The sequence below is a fragment of the Tachysurus fulvidraco genome, chromosome 6, assembly GCF_022655615.1.
Source record: "Tachysurus fulvidraco isolate hzauxx_2018 chromosome 6, HZAU_PFXX_2.0, whole genome shotgun sequence".
Classification (NCBI taxonomy): domain Eukaryota; kingdom Metazoa; phylum Chordata; class Actinopteri; order Siluriformes; family Bagridae; genus Tachysurus; species Tachysurus fulvidraco.
In genome coordinates, this window is record NC_062523.1 from 10,037,884 (window position 1) to 10,064,382 (window position 26,499).

A 26,499-nucleotide genomic window follows, 5' to 3' on the forward strand; every position below is an offset into this window, starting at 1 on the left:
TTTGCACCAGCTGACTGTAAGTTTCATGGAACGTAAATGGCTATTGATTTTATGCACTAGTAATAAAATGATCATTAGCACCAAAAAACAAGAAAGTAGCAGAATGTCATCAAACTTAAATATTTACACAGTATTGGGAATATATACCACATCATATTTTAAGTTATCAGGCTGAAGTTGCCATTTTCGTTGCCATAGTTTGTTGCAGAATACAGCATTACATGTAATGTATTGCATGAAGTAGCAGTACAGAGCAAGCAAACACTAGTGTAAAAAATATATACAGAAATCTAGATGGATGAATGAATCACTGCTCGATTGTAAACCACAATTCTGTTTTGGATTTTGTTCATTTTTTCTACAGTTAAAATAAATTAGCTTGAAGTAAAATATGTTACACTGAAAAAAGACAGACATAAAAATGAAAACCATAAAACAAAACAAACAAACAAACAAAAAAAAAACCCCAACAACCTAAATATTAAAAACTTACATCATCGGATTTTTCCCTGGTCTTTTTTTTCATCTTCAGCTCCCCAGTTTAGGTAAACCTGTCCCTGCTGTAGCCTCAGATTCTTTTTCCCAGTCAAAATGCTACGCAATCTCAAAAGCTTTTCTGCTCTGTTCTGTGCACAGAACACTGTGCCACTCGCTGGATGTTCTTCACATCATCTTTTGTACCGTAAATACGGTCGTACACGTGTTCCGAATACAGTAGACAGTGGTGAGTTTACTTCAAGCAATATTATCGTAGCCTGTTCGTGTTTCTGATTGATTGGTGAAATACTGTATGTCCTAAGGATTTTTGGTATACGAACACTATAAGTGTCAGGGTATGGTTATGATAGAATCTTTACCTTTATGAACAAATTTACATTAAGCTGGACCAAAATCCTGTAAGCTTGCTTGAGGAAAATGACATTTCTGGACACATAATATGGAAAAATATGTACAAAAAGCCTTTAGCCGTTGAAGTGACCTGGCCTGGTTCCTGTCCCCGAATTTACGTATGTTACTGTATATGTTAACAACTCAAATTTAACATTGTTGACATTGTCCCTAAAATATGAAACACTTTGATCTATGCATTTGGCTACTTTACAAATTTCTTCCTTTATTTGTGAAGAATAAAAGAGATACTGTGGTCTTTATTCTCCTCTTCTGAGGATCATCATTCTTCGTTAGTTCTCACTGCGGTATGGCAAAGCCCTTTTTTCGGCCACTTAGCCTCAATGAGAAAAGCATATTGCAGCCCAAGTGAATCTTTGCTGGCAGTTAAATATCATGGTGCACAGAAAGAAACAGAACAAAGGTGTTTTTTTTTTTATCTTCCTGTATTTAGGCACATCAGCATTACAGCTTAGGAGATGATGGTTATGTCTTGTTATCATTAACTGAATAACAGCTGTTGGCCAGTACAGACCCAACCCTACTCATGTGCACTTCACTTTGTCCACATGCTCTGAATCTTTCCACTGATTTACTTCATCTAACTGTTACTCATATAACATTTTACAATAGCAATGAATACAAAGCAGCTTTTCAGAAGTCTGAATTTAATGAGAAATGAGACAGTGGCAAGGAAACTCTCCCTGATACGACATAAGGAAGAAACCCTGAGAGGAAGCAGACTCTTCTTTGGAGACAGGATAATGGGATTATAAATCATTACAGTATGAAGGTACAGAGAAGAAGGAGGCGAACAGTATTAACTGTGTTGAACAGATATTCATTCTGAGCATATTATAAAAAAAAAATAAAAAAAAGGAGATAAAGAGTCCAGGAACGAGCACAATGATGCAGTCTTTAGGATTACAACATCAGGTTTTAGAAGGTCCGAATATCAAAATTGTGTTCAGAACTGTAGTCTATAATCGTGGGCAAATCTAGTTTGCTGTGGTTTGATGGCTTAGCAGCATCAGTGTCTGGTCATTCCAACAATCTGCTCTCCGTCATGGGAAATCCATCTCAACTTCTTTTATTCCTTTTTTTCTTTCATTTATTAGCATTACATTTTTTTTTATGTTACATGTATGTTTATTTAATGTTCATTGGCTTATATATATATATATATATATATATATATATATATATATATATATATATATATATATATATATATATATGTAATTTCTGTAATTTAGAAAACTTTAGCTGTAATACTAACCCCATAATCATTAGGACAACAGAGTACTACATGGTTGCTCAGGTTAAATATTTAGTTTAGAACGCAGCACAACATTTATTAGAATCTGAACAGAAATTGTTGATGAATATGAGGTCAGGAGTTGAATCGTTTCTTAAATCATTGTCAGTTTAGCTATTCTTGTCCTCATGAACATTTTACAGATGTTATATGGAGAATGGCATGATGACCTTATCATGATGTGACCGTTGAGTAGCATGAGACAAGAAGCTTGAAAAAAAAATGACATCCTAACATATAAGCAAAAAACTATTTACTGTAAACCTTGTAAATATTTAGCATTGGTGGAATCTTTGAATCCTCTTTAACGAAAGCCAGTATACTTTACAGTAAATACAGTAGTTTTCATATTTTGAAACTGCCCCGATTATTTCAATATTATTCACTATTTTAGCTTTATAGACCTGCTCATTATAGTCTTTTAGACTTTAAATCAGACTAGCTTATGAAAGTAAAAAGTTGAAAGTTGACGTGACATACGGCTAAGTACGGTGACCACACACCTGGAGCAGTGGGCAGCCATTTATGCTGCGGCGCTCGGGGAGCAGTTGGGGGGTTCTGTGCCTTGCTCAAGGGCACCTCAGTCGTGGTATTGCCGGCCCGAGACTCAAACCCACAACCTTAGGGTTGAGAGGCAGACTCTTTAACCATTAGGCCACGACTTCCCCTTTAAAGGCCACGACTTTAGTAAATATTTCCTATTTACTAAAATATTTGTTTGCTAGTCTATACTTGTCTCTTGCTCCACTATTGGAAAACATGGTGGACATTACACATGTGGTTGTGTTGGTATGTAGATTTAAAAAAAATACAAAAAGGTATAATTCATTCATGTGTTTTTCATATTACACACCTAGTCATCTCTGAAAAATTGCGTGTAAAAACCTGTTTTTTTTCTGTAAGGATGAATTCCACAATGTGATCTAAAACTCCCCTCGGCCATGAATGATGTTGCTTTTACTATTTCTTTGAGAAATGCTTCACAAAATCGTCGCTGACTCGTTGTGAAGCTTCTACGACCCTGTTAAAGCACATTTTTTGCTCTTGCATCTGTTTAAAACACACATAATTTAATCAGCACTGAAACGCAATTGGCCTTGGAGAGATATACGCAGGTAATTGGTGCTGGTAGGCAAAATAAAGCTATCGAAAAAGCTCCTGATGGGAAGCAGATTTTCCCGGGCAGGACATTTGACTGGGAGGACACCCAAACCTCTGTAAGATCTGCATGTTGTGTGTAGAGGCGCTTTACAGTGCCACGGATTGGGGTGGATTATTAATCATGCCCCTGTTCCTACTGATCAGAGCTGCTGTGGGTTTGTACTTGTGCCACACATCTAATATATTCTCATGTGTTTGCATAGAGAGAATGTGGTTAGAGATTGGGGGCAATATTGTGGTCATATCTTCAACCCAAGCTCATTCCTTACAAGTGACCAAATTGTTTTGCTTGGTCTGCTTAGCCGCACACATGGAATGCGGCACATTTTCATATCTTGATTGTTTATCTTCAACATCAATCTTTTGCCACTGTGGGATTTTTTTTTTTTTTTGTTCACTTCAAACCAATGACTTTTTTCTGTGCAATGCTGCCCTGAAAAGAAAAAAATAAAAGAGCATAATTTGGTGATGTCATGCCATGCAGCCTGATGGGAATAACGTGACTCTACTTGGATTTAATGTGTGTATTGGTGAAAAGTTTGCAGCAAGACAAACATCTCTTTAGAACATAGAAAGAAGCTCTGAGGTTTTGGAGCATGACACACAAACTGAATAAGTGAATAACCCGAACTTCTCCATATATGGTTATGTAAGCATGGGTTATGTAAGGCATTACTGTGAATATGCAGTCGTGATCGGATTTCAGGTTTTAAAGCATGTTTGCTGTTTTATCCACTGTTTGTTTCTCCATGCCGTGTTTGACCTTCTCCCTTTCTATCTTTTTTCTTCCTCCGTGTCCGCCGTCCAGCCGGAGCGTGAGTCTGATCCAGGCGATGGAGGAGAACTATGAGGTGGACCTGGTGTACATCACAGAGAGAATCATATCTGTGTCTTTTCCGAGCAGCGTGGAGGAACAGAGCTACAGTGCCAACCTCAAAGAAGTGGCCAGCATGCTCCGCTCTAAACACGGAGACAACTACTTGGTGAGGAACGTTCTCTCGGACACACGAACTGTAGAACAGTAGCAGTGTACATTACTGTTCGGTTTTGTTAAGTTTGAGGGTGTTTTCACTTTCACAAATGCAGTGTTTACTTGGTTTGAATCGAACCCTGGTGTGTTTTCCCCCTTGGTGTGGTTAGTTTGGGTGAAAACACAGTAATCACACTCGGGTGTGGACTAAAACAACTGGACAAATTAGAGTGAGGTGGTCGCAATCTGGATCGACTGCAGTAAGAAAGTGAGTCGATTCTGAATCGAATCAACGTGAAATTTGCTACATTTTTTGTAGAGTTGCTTCCAGTTTACAGAACTACTGTATACACTAGAATAAAGTCCATGTATTTTGGATAATTGTGCTGAAAAAAGAAAATCTGTATTAAAATGTTTCGAACTCATTTCTATGACTAACTAATCATTTATTTAGAGCTCTTTTTTCTCTATGCTTGGGTTATTTTTATTGTCTGCATGCACTTGGTAAAGGTTTGTTTACCTTTTTTTTCTCCATTGCACCAATGAATGAAAAGATCTTTGAGTACTTGTGTCATTCCTACATGCCTCTCAGACAATCCCAAAAGTTCAATAAATATAAACTGTGCTTTGATTCATACTCCGCAAACATATTAATAGGTGTGAAAGTACCCTTAAAGGCAGGGTCTCTACAATTTTTGAAAGCCAATGTCGACATTTGAAATCACCAAAACAAACACGTCCCTAACCCAAATGGGTCCCACCCCCGTATTTATAGCTCCGCCCACACATACTGTACGTAACACAGGCATCTAATGGAAAGAAATGTGTCTTTATCATAGCTGAAGGGAAGAACAATACGATTGCAGATAAACAAACAAGCAAAAATGACACACAAGCAAAGGACGCAAAGGACAAAGGCAGATATTAGTTCTGTGTAACAAAGCAAAACCAACGTTACTCACCTATCGAGACGGAAAAAAGCGCCTCGGCGTCTTAAGTAAAGTTGAATTTCCCGAGTCAATAACTCCTGAGCTAAACGCTGTTACTACACAAAACGCGGTTGTAGCTGCCTCTCTACATTACTACGATAGAAAAGAGGTGTTATTTGTGTAGTAACAGCTTTTAGCTCAGGAGTTATTGACTCGGGAAACTCCAATCTGTGAATATGTGGCCAACTTCCTGCTCCTTCAGTTCTCTCCAGCGCTGGAAAGCTGCTCCTATATTAACACGTCCTTTCTTCGCTTTCTTTCTTTGTTTTTATCCTCCATGTCAATGTTAAAACCGCTTTCTGCTAATGTCACACATGCGCACATAACATTCTCTCCGCCGCATATTGACAAGCCCCGCCCCTTTATGCTCATTGGCTACACTTTTGTTTGGATTTTTGTTTGGATTTTTGTTTATTATTTGACCCGACTCAGTTTTCTGAAGCATTTCTCAAAAATCGGAGACCCTACCTTTAAATTGCTAGAGGTGCTTCTAGTCATTTAACATCACAGATACATAGGAAAACTGGCTTACAATGCAGTCCTGCAACAGATCCCTATTTTCTTTATTCTAGATGACAGTTTAAATTTTTCTTGTATATAAATGAATCTAGGACAGAAATCTGAAGTCTGCTTTCCCTAAAAAGGCAATTAACAAATCATACATGGATAGCTTTAACATAAGTGATGGGGTTAGTTAGATGGACACCAAAGGCTTCTCAGTGTTTTTATTGCAATACACCACAAGAAAAAATATTACAAACTGCTGCTTTAATATTTCATTGTATTTATTTCCTTTCTTTCAGCTTTTCAACCTGAGTGAAAAGCGATATGATATCTCCAAACTTCACCCCAAAGTAAACTTTCAGTCTGTTTTATATATAATGTATGTATATATTTGGTCAATTCTATGTGTGTGTTCCCTTTGGTACACTTATATTCTTCTGCTCCTGTGTGTTTCAGGTGCTAGATTTTGGCTGGCCCGATCATCACGCTCCAGCTTTGGATAAGATCTGCAGCGTATGTAAAGCCATGGACACGTGGATGAGTGCTGACAGCCATAATGTTGTGGTTCTGCACAACAAGGTAAACACTTATCCTTAAATAAAATGGTTGCAACATTCATAGCAAATGTTTTAAAGATTACCTCCGAAATCTACGCAAGTAGGAAGCAGAGTGTGGTCAGCAGATGGCGTTGTCATGCTGTTCTCTAGCATCACACACGTTTCTGTTCGGTACGTTTGCACCAACAGGAGTAGAGAGACACTTTAAATGGATGCAGCCGTCCGGTAGCTCTGCATTCCCCACACTGTTTGCACTGCATTTGAGAAGTCTTCTGAGGAACGTAATGAAAGGGGAAATATTCCTGGTGTTCCCTAAAGTATTAAAAACCCTTGGTTGACCTTTTTGGCTGAATGAAATTTCTCAAACTGTTTTCCCACCGAGATTCTTTTATTACAATGTTCTTCAGAAGTGATAAATGATGTAGAGACGATGAAACGGTGAACCGAGGTGGATAAATCTCACAAGATAAAATACCTTGTTTACAAGGATGAGTGGATAAGTGATTAACATTGATGGAATAATGACAACAAGAGAGAATATTGGTTTTCAAACATTCCCTATTCATCATATTTTTAAAAAAAAATTTTTTTATTCCACTTCACTAATCAAACCGAAGAGAGTAAATAATATAAACATGACTCGTTCTTGATTAACTAGCTTCAGGTAAATCATTAACAGAAGTACATGTGATTGACACCATCGAAGCCAGAATCTGTGATAGTAAGTGTTAGAAAACTAGAGATTCTGAGTTACAGCCAATTTCTTTTTCGCTACACGATTATCGCTTCTGCTAGAGTATTTTTTTTCCAGCATGCTATGTAATCCATTAAAATACTTTTCTGGGTCTGGGTCTGGGTCTGGATTGTGGTCCTCCGGTTCACAGCCTTTGATGTAGTGTCTACAGACATTACTAATAGCAGCAATAAGGAGATGAGTTGTAAAAAAAAAAAAAAACGAGGCTTATCTGTGAAGCCGGAGATCTGCCTTCTTCCTGTCAGCGTGAGAAATGTCAGCATGCTCATCACTTCCATTGCAGTAAAGCAGAGCTCCAGTCTACCTTAACCCTTGTATGTTGTTCGTATTTTTGTTACTCAGCCAGTGTTCGTGTTTAATTAATCTTGTTCGTGTAAAGATTTTATGTTAAAATACTCTACAGATGTTTACTTCATCCAAATTACAAGCAATATAAACAGCATATGTGGTTAATACAGTATTTGCCCTTTACCTATATTACATCATTCATTCATTCATTCATTCATTCATTTTCTACCGCTTGTCCGAACTTCTCGGGTCACGGGGAGCCTGTGCCTAACTCAGGCGTCATCGGGCATCGAGGCAGGATACACCCTGTATGGAGTCCCCATCGCAGGGCACACACACACACACACACTCATTCACTCACACACTACGGACAATTTTCCAGAGATGCCAATCAACCTACCATGCATGTCTTTGGACCGGGGGAGGAAACCGGAGTACCCGGAGGAAACCCCCGAGGCACGGGGGCAACATGCAAACTCCACACACACAAGGCGGAGGCGGGAATCGAACCCCCAACCCTGGAGGTGTGAGGCGAACGTGCTAACCACTAAGCCACCGTGCCCCCCTTTATTACATCATATATTTTAATTAAAGTGCTACCCGTTTTTTGTTGTTTTTTAATAAAATGTAATAATAAAAAAAAAGAAAATCAAATTGAATCGAGTTATGAGTGGGAAACAAATCAACAAGCAAAGTTTTTCAAAACTATTGATGTTTATGAATATGGGTCCCACAGACCCGAACAGCATACAAGGGTTAAGTGACATCAGAAGTGATGGTTCTCTTCAAATTTACTTCAGACTGATATCAATGCGACAGAGATTTGGTATTAGTACCAACCCAGAGTTTTTAAAGGAAAACATAAAGCTAGTGTTGTCATGGTTACTCATGTTGCTCTGTCTGGCTGTGGAAATCCGAGCAGATGATGACTAACCGGTGGAACTATGCCGTAACTGAGGAAGTTGTTGCGGCCGACATGCTGCCCGGATACAGATTCATACACAATTTCAAAATAAATCTCTAATACAGATGCTCAAATTCAACTCACAAGATCATAAGAATTTTTTTTTTCTTTCCCAGTTGAGTAAGCCAAAACGTTTTTACCTACAAGCTGTTCAGTGAACTGTAATATGATGCAATCATAAGTATAATTACATTCCATGGAATACCTTGTATTATCTCTCAACCTCTGCTTCTTTCTCATGATGTCTGCAGGGGAATCGTGGGAGAACAGGGGTAGTTGTGGCTGCATATATGCATTACAGCAACATTTCTGCAAGGTAAATCCACCACACTGTGAGATCCTTATTCAATTAAAGTCATGCGTTTGAATCCTGATCGATGAATCATCATAATCTTGAATCACCGAACATCATCGAGACAGACCAGACGGTCGGAGAAGGATTAGACTTGTAACGTTAAGTTGAGTTCATATAAGGTTAAATTCCTCTGTGATACATTTTTTTCTAGTCATTATGCAACAGACATTGTAATGTTGAATTACTCTCAGACCTTATAGTACACATGCATCCATTGTAGTCATATAATAAACAAATGAAAATTCTTATGAAGGCTAAAATTCTTGTACAATTGATGTAATAGAGACTGAACACGTGTTTATTTTGGTTTGCAGTGCGGACCAAGCTCTGGACAGATTTGCCATGAAGAGGTTTTATGAAGATAAAGTACTTCCTGTCGGTCAACCTTCTCAGAAAAGGTCAGTTTAACTCCTTTTCCTGCTCGCTGTCTACATAAATATACTTCGCTTATACTCCCATGGCCTGTGTCAGCTTTGTTCATTTGGGGAACAATAGAGTTTGCATCCTTATCTTGGTTCTGAGACAATATTTACAAAAAAAAAAAAAAAAAAGAAGAAGAAAAAAAAAAGGAAACTTCTAGGGTTTTTTTTTTTTCACATTGACTTTTACTGTAGATCTATAAACTTGAACATACTGCATGTATGGCATTGCTTCATGTTCCTGAAACTAACGAATGCCTATAAACAATAATGATCACAGTCAATAAAGCTTTACGACAAGGGTATAATCACAATTCCAGTCTTTTATATCACGAATATGGGATGTTATATGTATCATCTGCAATGTCTGCCAGAGTTTGAGGAATTTATGATGTCCTTAGCAATTCTGGTGCTAATTTGTTGGTTGGTTCTGTATTTTTTTCTTATTCCTATGAGACATTAGCAGTTTTACGGTCTCACAAAACCGAGATTCTTTTCTTGCTCAATATTTTCCAGTAATTTGCATTGCATTTAATGATCTATATACCCAAAGAGTTGAAATATATTGAGAGCACACCAATCAGATGATTATGTTCTTTCATGGACAGACTGCCATCATTACCATAACAATAATTAATAGACTGCTCAGAAACAACATTACAAGAAACTCTTCAGTAGCTTATGTACTGTAGATGCCTTTGCGATGTATAAAAAGAGGCCAACAAGCTCTTTATGTATCGGTTATTTTGAAAGTCCCTAATTTATAATTTATTTATTCAATTTATTGAAAACTTCAAAAACTCATTGAAAATATGCAAGTTGTTCAGGTTGAATTTTGCCTTTTAGCTGATTTTGACTTTTCTTCTGGCTTTCATCTCTCCAATTCTCCAATTTCATCTGGTAACAAAATGTTTATACCATAACTACAGAACAGTTATATTTTAGTAAGGCACCCTGTTGGTGAAGCTGGACATTGTCCATTGTACACAAAAAGCAAAGCTCAGCACTCTTAAATTCTCATAACTGCATGCCGGTGAAGCACAGAAGCACACATGGCTTTTGATTTTCACGCATTTCTTACATTTATTTGATACAATTCCCTGGATATGGCCCATACCATACTGAAATGAAACGTTCTTCCAGAGGTGAAGTAATATCCTAAAGGGTTTTTAATGCAGGCGCACTTGAGATCTGGGATCTCTGTGCTGTTATTTCACGACAGGGCCTGTAATTAGCCACAAGTGGTTGTCCACCAGTCTGCAGTTATTATGGGAGGCATCTGTAATGCGTGACGTGCCAGGCACCAGTGTCTTACACACATACGCACACACACTCACACACACACATACACTTCCCTGCATGAGGCACTGTTACTCAGGATGTCATGTGTTTTACAGCAAATATAGCCACACACATATGCACATCCCCACACGGCGGTTCTACAGCCTGAAAGATCATGAGCTCATGAGTCCCAGAATTAATATTCTACCCTTGATGTGCCCCTGAGAAAAGCCTTTAAATGGCAACTGGTCAATGAAACTCTATAGGTTGCTGATCCTACACCCTGACTCCATATATTCTCCACTTGGGATATGTGAAAAAGCCAATTTCACCCTTGAGGATAAAAGAAGATAAAAAAGGAACTAAACATTCATTGCGATAAGTGAATATTTGGCAATGAACCTGGCATTGCCATTAGTAGATCAGATCTTTCAGTTATTCACACTACAGACTCCATTAAACCTGTTTTTTTTAGCCCTATTTGAAAGAGCAGTAATGGATTCATGTTGATGGAAAAGCAGCTCCATGATTAGAAGGAGATCTGCTGATGTCGCTGCTTTGGGTGGGAAAACACAGTTCCTTGCACTGTGGTCACTGTTTTTCCCTGAGGAAGAGGCCTCAGTGCTAAAGTAGGGAATAAAAATCATCTTCCTGTTTATGAAAAACTGAAATGCCCAGAGAGTCTTCTCTCGTTTTTTTTTTTTTTTCTTTCTTTTTTTTTTTTTTTTGAAAGCAGGGCGTTCCTGCATTTCACTAATCTGAAACTGTTACAGGATGTCAATGGACCTCTAGTACCCTGACCTATGAATATTGCTTAACAAATCCATCTGATAGCCTATATATACAGTATGACTTAAAATTTATTTTGAAAGGGTTTTTGTTTTGTTGGATTTTTTTTCATTATCTTAACGTCACATTTTTCGTCTGCAGGTTCTAATTCTTTTGGCTTGCATTGCCATCTGCTTCTGTTTGTTTTGTGGTTTTGTTGTAGTTCTCACTCCAGTCACAGATGTCATGTCATTGGTTTGTTGCCAGAATGTGTACACGTGTTCTGTGTTTTATTCTGATGTATACTCTCTTGTCAATTCATCAGCTTATTGCCAAGTCTTATTGGTCACAATTGGTCCATACATTTGTTTCCTTAGGCCATGTCCACACTAATACGTTTTCGTTTGAAAACGTCTATATTTTTCTCTCCGCTTTGGCCTTTCGTCCACACTGAGACAGCGTTTTAAGTCAACGAAAACGTAGCTGTTGGAGGACGCTCTCCAAAGCGGATAAATTTGAAAACGCCGTCGTCGCGTCTTAGTGTGGACTGTGAAGACGGAGGCTTTTGAATACCATGGCACATTATTAGTCATGTGATGCAGTCGAAAGTAAATAAACGCCTAGTGGAAACGACGCAGGTCAAAGCTTTACTCATGCGCAGTAGGGAGATGTAAGCGTTTTCATACATTTCAGTGTGGATGAGCAACTTTTTGGAAAACGTCTGAAAATGATAATGTGGATGCGGAGCGTTTTTAGACGTAAACTCCGTTTTCAAATATATCCGGATTAGTGTGGACATGGCCTTAGTTCTTTTGTTTGCAGCTTCATAGATTTTGACCCCAGTTTCTAGTCCACAATCCTGTTTATTAGAGTGCCTTGTACTAAACCCCCTGCTTGTTCTCTGACCTTTTCTAAGGACACTGGTTATGATTCTTGTTTTAGCCGAAATGAGTTTAAACACTAACTTCTGCCACACTTTATAGACAATGCATGGTACATTGAAATGAACTTGCATAGAGCTTTTATTCTTGCTAAAGTTGTTGTCAGCTTCAGCTAGTTGAGTTGAAACTTAAAACTCAGACAAATTCCACACCTTCTTCTTTAGTTGCACTTATTTCTCCTGGTTGGCACCAAAATCAGGCCCTTAACCTACTGCTAACTAGTCGCTCGGTCTAGAAATTCTATGTTTTTTTTTTCTTTTTTTTATTAAACATTTCCTTATTCTTGCACTTTTCTGTGTTTGAAATAAATTCAAAATCAAATTCAGATTCATTATTAAGGATTACAGTTGCTGTACACATCTTTTGTGGTAAAGCATGAGCTCAGTTTGAGTTTTCTGTGTGTCAGTTAAATGTCTGTTGCTAGTACAGATGCTTGAAAAGGTACAGGTTCCCCTTTACAATTGTTAGGTTTAGTCTCTGTGATAGGCTGAGAGATCAGGGAGAGCCTTGGATTAGAGTTTTTTTTTCTTTAAACCACCAGCCAGTTCAGGTAATTTGGGCACCTCATACTGTAAGGATGTGTTTTTGTCAGCCGCAGCTAGAGCTATTTCAGGCAGGACAAATACTCCAGATTATACTTTCTCATATTTGTCTTGGGAAGGTCTGGGGATTTTCCAGGAGGAGATGGAATCGATCAGGGATAGAGAAGTGTTGGATGAACAACTTTGCACAATTCCAAAAGTAAAGTGGAAGAAATGATTACATGAAAAAAATGTCCTGTGTTTGGTTACAATTTATTGCCTTTATGGAATCAATAAAATATCTATTCATCTGAGTCATCATGCTGATGTTTTCCATTTGTAAAACACACAGCTACTGTAATCCAGAAGCTCCTGTTCCACTGCCTTCAGACTTGCATGAGCTCAAGAATTCACTACTTTATTCCATATTTTAATATTTGTGGTTGTGTATGTTGCTGTGTGTATTTCAGATATGTGCAGTATTTCAGTGGGCTGCTCTCCGGACACATTAAGATCAACAACAAGCCTCTGTTCCTGCATCATGTCATCATGCATGGCATCCCCAACTTTGAGTCTAAAGGAGGTAAGTCATGTCTGTGTTCATGCATGATCAGCTTGCTGAGAACAGAAAAGACCACACAGGACTGAGATAGCTGTCTTCTTTTATAATGCCATGCCTTTGCCAAGCAAGCATAAGAAGCCTGGTTTTACTTAAAAGTAATGGGTAGTAGCCATGTGCTTTCCTGCTAGCTATTCCTTCTCCCACTATTTACATTATAGCCTCTCTCTCTCTCTCTCTCTCTCTCTCTCTCTCTCTCTCTCTCTCTCTCTCTCTGCCTCACTTCAGGTTGCCGCCCTTTCCTCAAGATCTACCAAGCCATGCAGCCAGTCTACACATCAGGGATCTAGTAAGAACCGGCCTTTGTTTTTAATACCTTCTCCATCTTTTCCTGCCATCTTGGCCAAATTTCTCACACACGCACACACACACAAACACACACACAAACACACACACACACACACACACACACACACACACACACACACACACACACACACACACACACACACACACACACACACACACACACACACACACACACACACACATCAAAAGATATTTTGCTTCCCGGATCCTCCCAGTTCCTTTTACAGATGTAGTAAATACATTTACCTCTTACATATAGAGCTCGCACATATAGACTCCTGTATGGTACAGTATGTCTATACAGATAGACGATGCGTTTTTCTGTAAATTACACAGATCCTTGCATAAGCCTCTTGAGTCAGCCAAAGAAGTGGAGGACCGGATAAGAGGGATTATGCTCGAGTTTGGAATCAGATGAGAGAGTGGCATGTTGCTTGTAGGACATGTGAGATTTTAGCAACCACAAGACTCATTACAGCCTTATGGGATTAAACGGAAATAACGAAATGCTGTGATTTAGTGTCCTGCGAGTTGCTTGGTTCTAAACGCTGGTCTTTGAAGTGACATTTCACTTGCAAAATTTAAGAGCCCTACGTAAATCACATGTGAACATCCCTCTGTTTTGTCTGTTATCATGCTAATCTCTCACTGACCCATATTTAAAGCTGTATAATTGCACATCTGCATTCAGACCTCAAAATTCTTTAGGAAACTTAAAGGAAACATCCACTCGGAAGGACTTATCTCCCACAATAACCAAGATTTGTCTTGTGCTGAAATTCCAATGTGACTTTTGTAAACTCAACAGTCACGTTCGTGTTACCCATAATGCCTTCACCTACCTGCTGATAAAGGCACCAGTGGATGTTAACATTTGCTAAAAGAGAATGATGCAGCAATGTTATAGTCCTTTAATACATCCTTTAATGTATTGCAACCTCACTTTCTCATCAGTACTCTCTGCCTAAACAGATAAGCTTCTTCATTAATGCTGTTACCGCCATCATCAGGCCTGTTATCTCCTAGATTGAGACAGGATCCTGTCTTATCTGAGCACTTGGAGTCCAGATTTTGGAGTCCAACTTTTCCTATTAATATAACATTGGACCTGATTATTATCCATTATTAAGATTATTGATTTTTCCCCATATCAAACCTTTGTTTATTATAACTGCATTATTTATTTATTTATTTATTTATTTATTTATTTATTTATTTATTTATTTATTTATTTATTTAGTACTTTATTCACCCAAGAAAAACTAGCCCCAGAATGTCAAACATTTCAATATAAACATATTGAATGTGTTTTATTGCTGTGTAGCTCAGACTTTCGAAAATTATTATACCACATTTCTTTTTTTTTTCTTTTTTTTTTAAGCTTAAAGGCAGTGCTTGTTTTTCAGGGCCTGAAAAAAATGCCTGGCAAACATAAAGGCAAGAACCACAAAAGCAATTTCAATACCAGACCGATATATAGGCATCTTTTTTTTTCCCCAACATAAGTGCCTAACAACTATGAATAGGTTCTATTATCTGGATACATGTCTGTGATGAAGCCAGATATACAAGAAGCCAGCATTACTGTATTTTTATACTTTGATATGTTTATGTATCTGCAATTCACAGTAATGTCCAAGGTGACAGTCAAACGAGCATCTGCATAACTATTGAACCTGGTTTGCTGCTGAAAGGAGATATCCTGGTAAGTAAACATTTATTCTTTGTAGACTTTTCAGAACTTGACTGAATTATTATTTGGCCTTGTTTTGGCCTTGATGATCCTTATTGGATTCAGTTTTTTATTATAGTTGATCTCTCTCTATTCAGTTAGTCTTTTTTTGTTGATTTTTCAACATTTATTTTGTGTTAGCCTTAAGCATGAATATTTTACAGGATTTCTTTAGAGCCATGAACCAGATATACAGTGGTGTGAAAAAGTGTTGGCCCCCTTCTTGATATTTAATTTTTTGAGTTCTGAGTTCTTAGTTTTCTGAGTTCAATTTCTGTAGCCACACTCAGGCTGATTACTGACACACCTGTTCACAATCAAGAAATCACTTAATTAAGACCTGGCTGACAAAGTGAAGTAGACCAAAAGATCCCCAAAAGCTACACATCATACCGAGATCCAAAGAAATTCAGGAACAAATAAGAAAGAAAGTAATTGAGATCTCTCAGTCTGGAAAAGGTTATAAAGCCATTTCTAAAGCTTGGGACACCAACGAACCACAGTGAGATCCATTATCCACAAATGGCAAAAACATGGAACAGTGGTGAACCTTCCCAGGAGCCACCAGCCGACCAAAATTACCCCAAAGACGCAGCGACGACTCATCCAAGATGTCACAAAAGACCCCACAACAACAACCAAAGAACTGCAGGCCTCTTGTTCTTCAGTTAAAGTCTGTGTTCATGACTCCATTATAAGAAAGAGACTGGGCAAAAATGGCCTGCATGGCAGAGTTTAAAGGCGAAAACCGCTGCTGAGAAAAAAGAACATAAAGGCTCGTCTCAGATTTGCCAGAAAACATCTTGATGATCCCAAAGACTTTTGGAAAAACACTCTGTGAACAGACAAGACAAAAGTAGAACTTTTTGGAAGGTGTGTGTCCCATTACATCTGGTGTAAACGTAACACCGCATTTTAGAAAAAGAAAATCACTGTTCTGGTCTGGGGCTGTTTAGCTGCTTCAGGACCTGGAAGAATTGCTATGGTAAATGGAACCATGAATTCTGCTGTCTACCAAAAAATCCTGGACAATGTGTGGCCATTCGTTCGTGACCTCAAGCTGAAGCGAACTTGGGTTCTACAGCAGGACAATGGTCCAAAACACACCAGCAAGTCCACCTCTGAATGGCTGAAGAAAAACAAAATGAAGACTTTGTAGTGACCTAGTCAAAGTTCTGACCTGAATCCTAATCCAATGTGGCTGAATTACAACAATTCTGTAAAGATAAGTGGACAAATTCCTCAACAGCGCTGTTAAAGACTCTGCTAAGGGTGGTACAGTACAAGCAGTTATTAGGTTTAGGGGGCAAACACTTTTTCACACAGGGTCATGTAGGTTTGGATTTTGTTTTCTCTTAATAATAAAAACCCTTCATTGAAAAACTGCATGTTGTGTTTATTTGTGTTATCTTTGACTAATATTTAAATTTGTTTAATGATCTGAAACATTCGTGTCACAAACGTGCAAAAAAAATCAGGGAAAGGGTTAACACTTTTTCACAGCACTGTAATTTGATTTTATTTAGCAATATTTAACAATAGACATCTTTACAAGAGCGCTACGGATAAATGCAGTTTGGGATCGGTAAAAAGCAAACCAGAGGTGACATTAACAAGGAAAAACTACCTGAGATGACAGATTACCTTTTTATGAATGATGTAGGAGAAAGGCTTTTGCTTTACAGACTGAAAAAATGCCAGAACAGATTTATTTCAACCTCAACCTTTTTGAGAAAGTGGCCAGTGAGCTGGGTAATTTGTCTACCTACAGTAAGTAATGCATTTAATTAGCACTAATGTTTTGCTTTTACAGCAGCATCTTAACGATGAGCTCATCTTTAACTGTCCTTAGCAAAAAGTAAAATAAATAAATAAATGTAAAAAAATGAAGGTGACTTAATAGAGCTAGAAGCTGAAAGACTATGTGTGCCAGGAAATTAACATACTGGCATTAGCAATAAGGGATGCAGTGAATCAATATGAACTGTGTTCTAATTGAACCTGATGACTACTGAAGAAAAGTGGAGCAAATAAAGTAACTCTGTCTGCTTACAAGACACTTTCACATACTAGAAAATTTTTTGAACATTATGAGTATCGTCTTGGTCAGTATGGTCTCAGCCTATGAAGACTTGAAAAAAACACTATGACATGATTCTATGAGCAAGACCTAATTCACCCTGTAATGTTCTCATTACAGTACAACATGTAAATGTTTATTTCTGCATATAGTGCCTTTAATTTTTTTTTTGAAAAAAATAAAAAATTAAAATAAAAATAAATAAATAAATACACGTGTGCGTAATGGGTAGCTATATTTGTTCGTAGAATGTTGACTGACATTATGTCATTTGTACTTTCTGCCCAGTGTACCATTTCGTACAGAATGCTGATACCAAATAGGATTTTGGAAATTTTGTATTAGGGTGAAAAGTTACTACATTCAGCAGTATAATATTAGCCTCTGGTCTCAGTCTTATACTGTCCATACTGTCATCTTTAGTGGTGACTTTGACTCCACTAGCTGTGGTCTTGATTAAGTCTTGGTCTTGAACAACCCTTGCTTTTGATTGCAATCCACACAGAAGTGAAACATCATTCAGAAAAAGAAAGTATAGCTAAGAAACCCTTAAATAATAGAAAATGGCCAAATTACAGCATCTGAGAAAGCCATTGTACTTTTTTTTGCCTTATATACACATCTGTAATGCTGATTGACTCATACAATACATATCTCTGTATTCTATGCACTTTAGAATACACAATACCTGTGATAGCTTGGAATACATAAATGTAGAGACTCAAAGCCACAAGATATTTGGCTTCCTTTCCCACCTTCCTTCATTTTGTCTTGTTTACTTTCCTTCAGTTTCTGAGAGAAGAAAACGTGTGTGTTTTCTGTCAATCTGTCAGTCCAGACAGTCCTTTGAGGACATTTTTATTTCCTCATCTGAGGTTTGGACAGGCATTCTCAAATTCTACATCAGATATAGAGTTATAGGACTTTTGTATTGGAATTATTACATGGGAAAACTGATAAATTCCGTGTCAATCTAGAACCAAAATCTAATCTGAGATAGGTAATGGGGCTTGCTTGTAATGGATATAAGCACTGGGATGTTTCTGGGAGTTGGATATACCATAACGGTGGAGACAGCTTCTGTTCTGGCCACAGATTCATTTTTGCACATTGTTTCAGTAAGTAACAGAGCTATACAGGGTTCTTAGTACTTGTTAACATTGGGGCCCTTTAAAATGTGTAGAGCAGGCCTGTGCCAGGCCACAAACTGCATTTCCGGCACTGCTTTTAGCTTTTCAAGCCTCTTAAGTTGATGGAAATGGACTGTATAATAAGGCTTAATAGTTTTGAGGACCACATATTTTTAGATTTGTACATTCTGTGTAAAGGAGACCAGAGAGAGAACCGCTATAAAATGCAGGGAGATGTGCATTTCCAACTTTCTTATTTTTTCCTTTTTTTATTTTTATTTTTCTATTTTTCCAAAGGACAAAGGATGATGTAATAGTTTACATTAGTGTTATCTGTTTTCCTGTGCAGCTCAAATGTTATCACAAGCGCTTCCGTGGCCCTTCCAGAGACGTCATTTTCAGAGTGCAGTTTCATACTTGTGCTGTCCATGACCTAGGCCTGGTCTTTGGCAAGGATGAGCTGGATGAGACATTTAAAGGTAAAATGTTCTCTATTATTTTTTAAATAATTTTAAAAAATGCCATTTACTAAAGGTACCATTCCTGTAAATCCTGTATTTAATCAATTATTAATGCAATTCTATCACATTATTGTTGAATACTCAATTGGACGATGATGACTGAAAGATGTTGATTGATTTTCTTTAACACCAAGACTGGACACACATTATTTACAGCTATATGGCTCATTCGAATACGTTATAGTTTCTATGGTAACAACTTACACCTGTGTTTTAGCAATTTTGGAAGGAGTCTCCGGTGTCAGTGCTTTACAGTCAATGCTAGAGCCTTAACTTATTCATGGGTGTTTTCATACAACACCATACCACATGTCTTGTTTCACCGTATTATTTACTTATGTGTAATCTAACCTCCATAATCAGGGTAATATATGATAGATGTTTCAGTCGAATAACAATCTGCTACATCATGTTAAACAGTTCTAGGCAGCAGAGAGTTTTACCATTGTTCTGACTTACTCTTTCAGACGATAGATTTCCTGAATATGGAAAAGTAGAGTTTGTCTTCTCTTTTGGTCCAGAGAAAATTCAAGGTAACTACTTTTAAATAAAATATTTCTGCTGAAATACAATCGATTTTAAGCAGTGAGCTAAAAAGCTTCATTATTCTTAAGGAATGGACCATCTGGAGAATGGGCCCAGTGTTTCTGTTGACTACAATACCCAGGATCCTCTGATTCGCTGGGATTCCTATGAAAACTTTAATCAGCGATATGAAGACTCATTGGAAGGTGAGTACTCAAAAAAAGAATAATAATAATAATTCAAGCTTCTCTCCAGTGTGTTCAGTGCAGGTTTTGGGATTATCTTTTTTTCTTATTGTATGTTTCTTATACTGTTTATTCATCAATGAGATTTCAACCAATGAGATTATGACATTTTGTGTCACTTTAAGCTTTTTTTCTCCCCAGCATCAAACCCTTTCTAATCAATTTTCATGCACTCGCAGGCAAGAGTTTTGGCCCAAGATTTCTTTCCATGATTGTTCTGTTTGCGTGAGCAGCTTTAATAAGTTCTCCTATACACTGTCAGTGTGTGAGAGACAGAGAGACTGATTCAATCAGCTCTAATAGAGTTAGCAGTGCTTTCCTCACATTCCTAAACTAAATTCATCCACAAGACGTGTTCGGCCACGTGTCTCATCACGCAGAGATCAAACATGTTTAAAAAAATAAGATGAAGCCATGCAATGAATTGCACGTTTGCTTTCTTTCCTCATTATTTGAGTTAACACTGTTCTGATATAACTAACACATTAAATTCCTTATTGAAATTGGCTTGATTGCTTGACTAAAGCCTGGTTGTAAGGGTTTTTGAGTCATTGTGACCAAAAACAGGTGACCAAGTTCAAGCAAATTCTGCTAGTGTCATAAATTTGTTATGCAGGTTTTTGTAATGTGCTGGTACATTGCTTTTACCAGACACTATTAACCAGTGCGACATACATTTTTATCTAATTTTATACAAATGAGATAATTGAGGGTTAAGGGCCTTGCTCAGGGGCCCAGCAGTGGCAGCTTGGTGGACCTTGGACTCGAAATCATAACCTTCTGATTGGTAGACCAACACCTGAAACACTAGGCTACAACATCCCCAGCTTTTCTAAAGATACCATTAGGAAGATGGCATAGGATTACTCACAACTTGCAGAACTACAAATATGGTAGTGTCAATGGAGAAGCATAAAGAAAGGGCAGAAAAAAATACTCCAATCTTATTCTGAAACGACTAAATTACTAACGCAACTATTTTTTACAATTTGGATTTACACTCTTAGTAATCCTGTAGTTATCATAAAAATGTATAATCATTGATTTTGTGTGTATTTTCAGAAAACAGTCATGTTGTGTGTTATTTAAGTAGAACATCACCATTATATGAAAATAACCACACAATCAATGATCATACATTTTTAGGATAAATTCAGCATTACTGACAGTGTTAGTTACTAACAACCCAAATTTAGTTGCATTAGTAATCTGGTTTAACTCTAAACATAATATATTAAACTGCACTCCAGAGTCCTGATTTGACTTCCTCATCCTCCAAGTTTTAAAAAATATAAATGTAAAAGCATGCGTTACAAATCATTAACAGACACAGGCATTGTTTTTGTGCCTGTTATTTAAATGGGATGTAACTGTGAAGATGGTGTGAGGACACCTGACCAAAGCATGGCTGGCCACCAGATCCTGGCTCCTTCCCCCAACCCACCTTGTGTCTGTGGGGTCAGCAGGCCACATATAGCACATTCCAGATTTTAGCCACTGATGCCACCTCTGTAATTCCAACTGCCTAGAGATGGTCAGTATCTGACCAAGGCTATCTATCTGTTGTTGTCATCTAAAACAGCTATAGCGCATGCAAAACTATTCTATTCTAAGTTCTATTTTGATTCTAAAGAAAATATACAAAACAATATGCTATTTTAATTCTATTGTGTTCCAGTATACAGAAGAAAGTGCGAGGAATGTGAGGAATTAAACAATATCTGCATTTATCGCTTCTTCAGTATGTTCAAAATTGTCAAGGCTTTAGTCCTTTCAGACCACACATTCTTTTACTTCAGTTCCCACTCCAAGTCATTTGAGATGTCTAGCCATAAAACATCCCATCCTGCTAAATAGTCCTAGCTTTAAATAGGCCAGCCAGAAATAAGGGGATGCTGATCTTTGGGCTGTAGCCTTCCAAATGGTGCTGTAAACCAGTCTGTCTCTGTGGTTGGATGGAATCGTTGGACAAGAGGCCAAGTACTTGAGTTTTTAACTAGCCACGCCTCCAGCCAGCCCACGGCAGTGAGCCAGCTGGAGAAGAATACGAGAGAACATTCTACAACATGCATGCTCTAGCGATGTAGGACAGACAGAGAGTGAATTCAGAATACTGACACACACAGAACTGGGACAAACAGTTCCACTGTACTATGAGACCCAAAGGACAGAATTCAGAGTGAGATAATGGGTTAGATCGTCATCCTATTATGTTAAAGCTTATCACGTCACTTTGCTAGTGCTGTGAGATAGAAACTGAAGAAGAATATTTCTCTATCAGGAAACAGTCACCTTGTGGTGACTTTTCTGCCTGGAGTGTTATGTGTGATATTAATTTTGCTTTTTTTAATAGACAAAAACTTATATTTAAAACTTAAAATATAGTCTTAGAGCAGTGCTGTACAAGATGAAGAATTATACTAACTTTTGCTATATTACTAAGAAATGGAAAATACAATATTCAGGGATTGTATAGATGCTTAAAATATTAATCGTTTTTTATTTAATTTGGACTGGTATAAAATTAAGGCATTTCATAAATTTCTAATTATACTATTTACACTAAATTATCTGATTATTACTAGCATATTAGAAGAAGAATAGAAGGGCATAGAAGCCTTTATTATCGCCACATCCAGCACAGTGGAATTCTTTTCTTCACATACCCCAACTGAGGAGGTTGGGGTCAGAGTGCAGGGGCAGCTATGATGCAGCACCCCTGGCTGGAGCAGGGAGGGTTGAGGGCCTTGCTCAAGGGCCCAGCAGTGGCAGCTTGGCTGTGCCTTGAACCCTGATCCTCTGATCAACAACCCAGAGCCTTAACCAGTTGAGCCACTACTGTCCCATTGAAGTTCCAAGCCAAAGTTCCAATAAAAATGCTGATTATGCTTTTATTCTTCTTATATTACAGACGTTCTGCAAACATTTACACATTTGTTTTGTAAACAATGAATGATGGAAAATAATTATTCAGAAAGAGTGTATGATGCTTGCATATATAGAATAACCATTAAGGCTATTGCAGCATTTTTTCAGGCCAGTGTGCCATAATTGCAGTCGATTGGTCTATAAATGAGTAGGATAACGCAGGTCAAGGTTTTTATCTCCACTGACATGTTGAATGTAGGTAATATGCTGCTTATCATCTGTCCACAATGACCTCAGAGGCTAGGATTTAACAGCACACACTTCACTGTCAGATAGAGTCTCCATGTGACCCAACGACCCACAGCTGAAATGCCTTACACTCACCTCCTATGCAGTAATCACACAAGCTGTTGTGATTATATACTAATATGCGGCCAGATGGATTATTTTCATTAGTCAGATCAAAAAAAGATAAAAGACATTAACGACACTATAAAACAGGGCCCGAGGGAGAGACTAAGGACGTGACTGCAAAAGAGTTTCCCGTTTCTCCAAGGGATGCAGAGTGCCCCAGATCTCACGGTCTTGCTCACAGGAGACACCACTAAGGTCTTGTTTACCGTGGCTTTATATTTGTCCAGAGTCCATAGTCACGACATTTTCCGAATGGTTGGGTGTGAAAAAAGTGTGGAGGTGGGGAGATGAGACCGGACAGGCTGTGTCGGGGAGGAAGGGAGAGAGCCACAGACAACTCCTCCAGCCTCTCTAGATAGCAAAGCTCTTTTTGTTGTCTGTCACTAGAGAAGGAGTGACGCAGTAGCTTCTGTTCATTATGCACACATTTCAGGAGCTCAGATCTGCTGGTGCTTAGAAATAGACACAAGGCTGGTTTTGAAGGATAATAAACCAGTGAATGCTGTTTGTCCAGAGGTAGGCCTTGAACTTTAATACTTTTCTAACTTTTCTAACATTTCATCTGTGCTGTTATTATGGAGATCACACATTTTTGTCACACAGTGTTGTGTCACATGGAAAGCTGCACTAAAACGAGATGATTGCAGCTTGATCATACTGTAAGATTAAAGTTTTTACTGTTGAAATATGACTTACAGGGTGGCTTTTTGAATATTGTTGATTTGCAACTTTTGCTTTGTACCTGCGAGTCTCTCAGAACCCTTCAGTGAGACTAATTTCTTCAAAATTAAACTGATAGAAACTGGTGTTCATCAAAATTCGGTTTATAAATCAGTTTATTTTAGAACAATTTGAATATAAATATAGTACTTACTTTTATACTACCAGTGTGTTTGTTGGCATCCTTTAGTCGAAGTGCAGTTTTACCTTTTGCGGGATTTATGCTAAATTTATATTTAAAATTTTTACGAATTTTACAATGTGAAGCATTTTTTAGGACACTATACATTAAAGGTAATCTGAATTTAGGTATTATATATACAGTATCCTTGTGACTAACCAGGTTTTAAGTGTACTGTTTAAGCTGTGTAATTGTACAATAATTGCCTCATTTCTGCCCTAACAGCTTTTTGCCACAGCAGAAAAGCCACACTGTGGTAAATATTTTCAAACCATCACAGGCCAGACTGATTCTGACAAAGTTAGATTGAATGTGGTTAACACGTCTTTAAATGCTGCTCCTAACAGTTTTCGAGTCTCAGATCAGCTATTTGAGTACCGCAGTGTTTGTACTGCATGCTGAAGTGCAGCTGGGCTTCACAGAAAACCATTATGCTGTGTTTGTGTGGTTAGCTGTGCATGTCCTACATATATAAATGTGTCTGTAGCAAGATTGGATCTAATTTTCCCTTCTTATAGCTGCTAGGAGATCCATATAATCAAAATAAACAATATGGAGAAGCAAAGGCTTTCATATACACATTAACCCTTTCTATGTGGATGCTAGACAGACTCTGAGCTCATGACATTTAACAAGCATTCATGACGGAGACAGGCCTGTCAGCATGGTGCCGAATATTTTATAGTTTCCACCTGTTAACACATGACACCAGAAGTGCACGTTTCTCATTCTCCTTCACGGACGTGACTCTCCAAAAGACGTTTGTTGATGCACGTGATATGTGTGTGGTCCATCCGAGTTTTACGGTTGTTTTGCAGACACGAGACGGAATTGTCACCAATTTGTTCGGTTTGCACACATGAGGAATGTGACCGAAGGACTGGCAGGGAGCAATGAGCGCCTGTATCAGCTGGGCGCATTTGCTTTTCCCGCTCAGCTTGACTTTGAGCTTGGCCTCGCTGAATTACTCTGCCATTTCACCTATCACACGCCAATGCAGCTGTCCTACTCTAACATATACAATTTGCTTTGAAACTTGCCCAGCAGTAGACATGGTCCATGACTTGAACGGTTTAAAGCCGGCATAAACTTGCATGTTTACTGAGAAAATAGCAGGTTTAACCGCTTAGTCTACACAGATGATAAATGATTAATCTTATTTTTACGAATACAGTAATCCTTCTTCATCAGCGGAGGATTTACTGATTAAATTGCTCTGAGTCCAGACAGTGAGAGTTGTGTAACAGTGCAGCTAAATCAACTGAAACATGTATCAGCTTGACTTGTTACTATATAACAGACCCAGCAACTTATTGTTCAATGTTTCTGAGTAACCTTGGAAGTCAGTGCATTTTGTGGAAATAAAGCCATTTAAAGCCTTATTGACTTGTCCTTCTGAGGGAATTGTACTGTAGCAAGTCTCGTACTTGGGTCGAGATTTACTTCTGAACATACACCATTTCTCCAGCTGCTGTAATTATGATCCTCTTCGGCATTAGAGAAGTCTGATGGGAACTGTAAGTTTGGGTGGAGAACAACAGAAGGAAAGGATCTCATTCACCCCTTCTGACTTTATAATACACAATTGTCTTGTTTCCTTCATGTTTTCCAGGCCTCTACGCATACCTCGGCATGGGTCAGATAGTCTCCCTAAATAGCTTTCTCTGACCCGTAACAGATGGCTGTGGTGTTGATATTTATGTGACTGTGTCTCTGGCACCATTCATTCTCCACCCATTAGTTTTCATAGACTAGTCCATAGAGACATTGTTAACCAATCATTGCTCTGATATATTGTGAGGTCAGCGAATGATAGTGTTATCTCTTTTATAGTATATTTTTTAACCGTAAACCCCAGAGACATGTTCAACTTGTACTTTTGATATACTGAAATGAACTGAAATACATCAGAAATCGACTTTTTATTTTTTTTTTTTAGCATTTACTGGTTTTTGAGTTAGTTGTGGGACAAAAACCAAATGCTAAGCTCAGCAATGATGATTTTAATAGTGAGCCAGTAAATAATTACATTATTGTCTGTCAGATTTACAGAGTTGCCTCCAGCCTCAATTTTAATTGCAGTTCTTTAATTGCTGTTCTCTCAGGTAGTTGAACTAGTGGAACATTTTAGTGAGCCCAAGTTTTATGGAATTAGGGTTCACGAGCAAATGAGGAACTAATCATTTCAAGAGAGAAGCAAGCCGTCTCACTCGTACTACAAAATGTCCGCGGAACATACAGTCCTTTGGCTACTTCTAAATGTGGCTGTTTCATCGAGATAAACTTTCAGTTGAAAATAGTTTCCCTTTATCTGCATTTAGTAACTGCACAGCCATTTTATAAGAGTATGAGATTTAAATATATACACAACTCAGGCACAAGAAGATGGTTAGAAAACTTTGTGTATATACAGTAAATAGATAAATAAGGTGTCATGAGAAATAAAGATCTGAATCATGTTTTTATTGTTATATGAA

General features: G+C 37.9%; 1 protein-coding gene across 18 annotated transcripts in view; it reads left to right on the top strand.

The window, feature by feature from the left end:
- The window catches only part of tns1b (tensin 1b), a 230,586-nt gene that overhangs the window by 171,943 nt on the left and 32,144 nt on the right, over positions 1-26,499 (top strand). For all 18 annotated transcript variants that reach the window (XM_047815141.1, XM_047815136.1, XM_047815143.1 and 15 more), the window contains 11 exons: positions 4,176-4,350; positions 6,130-6,180; positions 6,287-6,409; positions 8,645-8,709; positions 9,063-9,146; positions 13,149-13,261; positions 13,526-13,586; positions 15,236-15,311; positions 18,898-19,027; positions 19,537-19,602; positions 19,684-19,800. In XM_047815141.1, coding sequence (XP_047671097.1) covers positions 4,176-4,350; positions 6,130-6,180; positions 6,287-6,409; positions 8,645-8,709; positions 9,063-9,146; positions 13,149-13,261; positions 13,526-13,586; positions 15,236-15,311; positions 18,898-19,027; positions 19,537-19,602; positions 19,684-19,800 — 1,061 coding nt within the window. The remainder of the gene's footprint in view (positions 1-4,175; positions 4,351-6,129; positions 6,181-6,286; positions 6,410-8,644; positions 8,710-9,062; positions 9,147-13,148; positions 13,262-13,525; positions 13,587-15,235; positions 15,312-18,897; positions 19,028-19,536; positions 19,603-19,683; positions 19,801-26,499) is intronic.